Raw genomic sequence first — 3,107 nt, forward strand, 5'->3', positions numbered from 1 at the left:
ACTAAACACTAAAAAAATGGATTCTTTTTCCTCTCTTTGATGCTTATCTTCACTGAGAAAATTTCCCAGTAACCAACCAAATGAAAACATCATTGTTACATTGAATCAACAAAAGAATGAAACTGATACACAATCAGCTATTGACACCCCCCTTGAAGAAGATACTGTCACGGTTATGCCAAAGAGAACCACCAAAAGGCCCAATTACCTCAAGGACTATGTCACCAGCTTGGGAGTCACTAAATAAGTCCAGGAGATTCTAGAAGAATGGAATAAGACTACTGCTGAGTCATTAGGCTCAAATCTTATCTTTTAATGTCCTTTTACCTTATCTTTTAATGTCCTTTTTATCTATGTAATGAGCTGTCCTCAAACCTACAGAATTGGATCCAATGTTGTTTGGCTACCTTTTTGTATAAATAGAGGAGTAATGAATAAAATAAGGATATGGATATTTTCCCAAACTTAGCTCGTTAGTGTAGTGTAGTAGTTCTCATAGCTGTTAACATATCAATTGGTGCTTTCATTGCCCTGTTGAACCTACCCTCATGGCCGACCCATACACACCACCACCTTCACCTCTAGAAGCTGCAATGGCCTCACTCACTGCCAAAATAGATAGCCTCACAGAGGAAGTTAATAACCTTCGCCTACAAAACTCCAACTCCTACAACTCAAACAACTCCAACACACCACCACCACCACCACCACCACCACCATTACATAGACCACATATGAAACTTGAAGTTCCAAAATTTGATGGCCAAGATGCCATTGGTTGGATTTTCAAAATCAACCACTTTTTCGAATTCCATAATACACCAGAACATGACCGTCTCACTATAGCCTCCTTCTATATGGAAGGTCCTGCCCTCAGCTGGTTTCAATGGATGAGCCGAAACCACCTAATCAATTCCTGGCAAGATTTCCTCCTCACCCTCGAAACACGTTTTGCTCCGTCGTACTACGACGACCCCCGCGGCGCCCTCTTCAAACTCACACAAACCGGTTCTGTCAACAACTACCTTAATGAATTCGAAAGAATTGCTAACCGTGTAGTTGGCCTCCCCCACCCATTCCTTCTTAGTTGTTTCATCTCTGGACTTACACCGGAGATCCGACGGGAAGTCCAAGCCTTTCAACCAATATCTCTACCTCACGCCACAGCCCTTGCCAAAATCCAAGAAGACAAGATCAATGACCGTCGTCGCACATTCAGATCTAAACAACCCCTCCCATTCACATCCAACCCCACTATAAACCCACAACCCACACCCGCCACAAACCAGACCGCAACCACATCTACAACTCCACCCCCCAAAATCAATTTCAAGAAACTCACACCAGAAGAATTAATTTCCCGTCGCGAACGTAACTTATGTTACAACTGTGATGAGAAGTTCACACCAGGGCACCGCTGCAAAGGGAAGTTCTTCCTTCTCATCTCCGAGGAAGACGAACTCAACACTGCAACAGATTTCATCAGCCAGGCAGAGGCCACTGAAGCTGATCCAACTTTGGAAGCAGATCCTGACCAACCGGCCCAATTGAGCTTGCATGCGATGTCCGGCACTCCCAGCCACAACACCATCAGACTCACCGGTACCATCACCAACCAACTGGTTCACATCCTTGTCGATGGAGGTAGTTCACACAATTTTATCCAAACACGGATTGCTAAATTTTTAGGGTTGCCACTAACACCTACGTCCACTCCACTTCAAGTCCTGGTAGGCAGTGGCGAAACCATAGAGTGTGCCCACAAAAGCCCCAATGTCAAAATAGCAATCCAGGGCCATATATTCGAATTAGACCTACATGTTTTCCCTTTGGGAGGTGCAGAAGTTGTTTTAGGCGCCCCTTGGCTTGAAAGCCTTAGCCCTGTTCTCATGGACTATGCCAAACTGTCCATGTCCTTTAATCATTTGGGACGGCCCGTCACACTAAACGCAGACGCTCCCTTCAAACCAAATACACTATCTATCCCACAGATAAAACGCTCCACCCAAACCAACTCCCTCTCTTCATTTTTCCAGCTACAAGTAATTACCAGTGAAGACACTTCCAATTCATCTCCCAAACCGTCCCCAAGCACCGAACCAGCACCACCACAAATCCTACAATTACTTAACAAATTCAAACACTTATTTGACACATCACCAACCTTACCTCCAGATCGCGACACCGATCATCAGATACACCTCCTTCCTAACTCTGCCCCTGTCAATGTCCGCCCTTATCGTTATCCTTACTACCAAAAATTTGAAATTGAAAAACAAGTCAGCAATTTGTTGTCCTCTGGCCTCATTCAGCCCAGTCGCAGCCCATTCTCTTCTCCCGTCTTGCTAGTCAAAAAGAAGGATGGTTCCTGGAGGTTTTGCGTAGACTACCGCGCATTAAACACAATCACAGTCAAAGACCGATTCCCAATGCCCACCATTGACGAATTATTAGATGATTTGGGCAAAGCTTCATGGTTTTCAAAGCTCGACCTACAACAAGGCTTCCATCAGATCCGTATGGACAGTAACGACATCCCCAAAACTGCATTCCGCACCCACAATGGTCATTACGAATACAATGTGATGCCTTTTGGCCTTAGTAACGCCCCATCCACCTTCCAAGCCACAATGAACGACCTCCTAGCACCATTCCTTCGCAAGTATGTCGCTGTTTTCTTCGACGACATACTAATCTACAGCACCACATTACAACAACACATCACACACCTTCATACTGTCCTAACCAAACTAGCCGAAGCTAAGTTTTTCCTAAAGCGCTCCAAATGCCTTTTTGGACAACGACAATTGGAATACTTAGGCCACATCATCTCTCAGTAAGGTGTACAAGCAGATCCCAACAAAATCCAAGCCATGCTTGACTGGCCAACACCATCCTCCATCACTGCCCTTCGTGGTTTTCTCGGCCTTACCGGTTTTTACCGCAAATTTATCAAAAATTATGCCGCCATAGCTACACCCCTCACATCCCTCCTCAAAAAAGACGCTTTCCATTGGCAACCCGAAGCCCAATCCGCCTTTGAAAGACTTAAAAAAGCCATGACAACAGCCCCCACCTTAGCCATCCCAAACTTTTCACTCCCATTC

At 45.1% G+C, this 3,107-nt stretch overlaps 1 protein-coding gene across 1 annotated transcript; it reads left to right on the forward strand.

Annotated features, from left to right (window-relative positions):
• The first annotated feature begins 548 nt into the window (after positions 1-548).
• LOC146901005 (uncharacterized) lies at positions 549-2,840 on the forward strand. Its single transcript, XM_085737001.1, has one exon. The coding sequence runs from the start codon at positions 549-551 to the stop codon at positions 2,838-2,840; it is 2,292 nt and encodes a 763-aa protein (XP_085593127.1).
• The last annotated feature ends 267 nt before the right edge of the window (positions 2,841-3,107 follow it).

The sequence above is a fragment of the Medicago sativa genome, chromosome 8 (assembly GCF_051527215.1).
Source record: "Medicago sativa cultivar Bolivia chromosome 8, Bolivia_mono, whole genome shotgun sequence".
In the NCBI taxonomy this organism is placed as follows: Eukaryota; Viridiplantae; Streptophyta; class Magnoliopsida; order Fabales; family Fabaceae; genus Medicago; species Medicago sativa.

Bases quoted from the DNA above. Each gene is read 5' to 3' on its own strand.
- LOC146901005 (XM_085737001.1), top strand. From the start codon at position 549: ATGGCCGACCCATACACACCACCACCTTCACCTCTAGAAGCTGCAATG.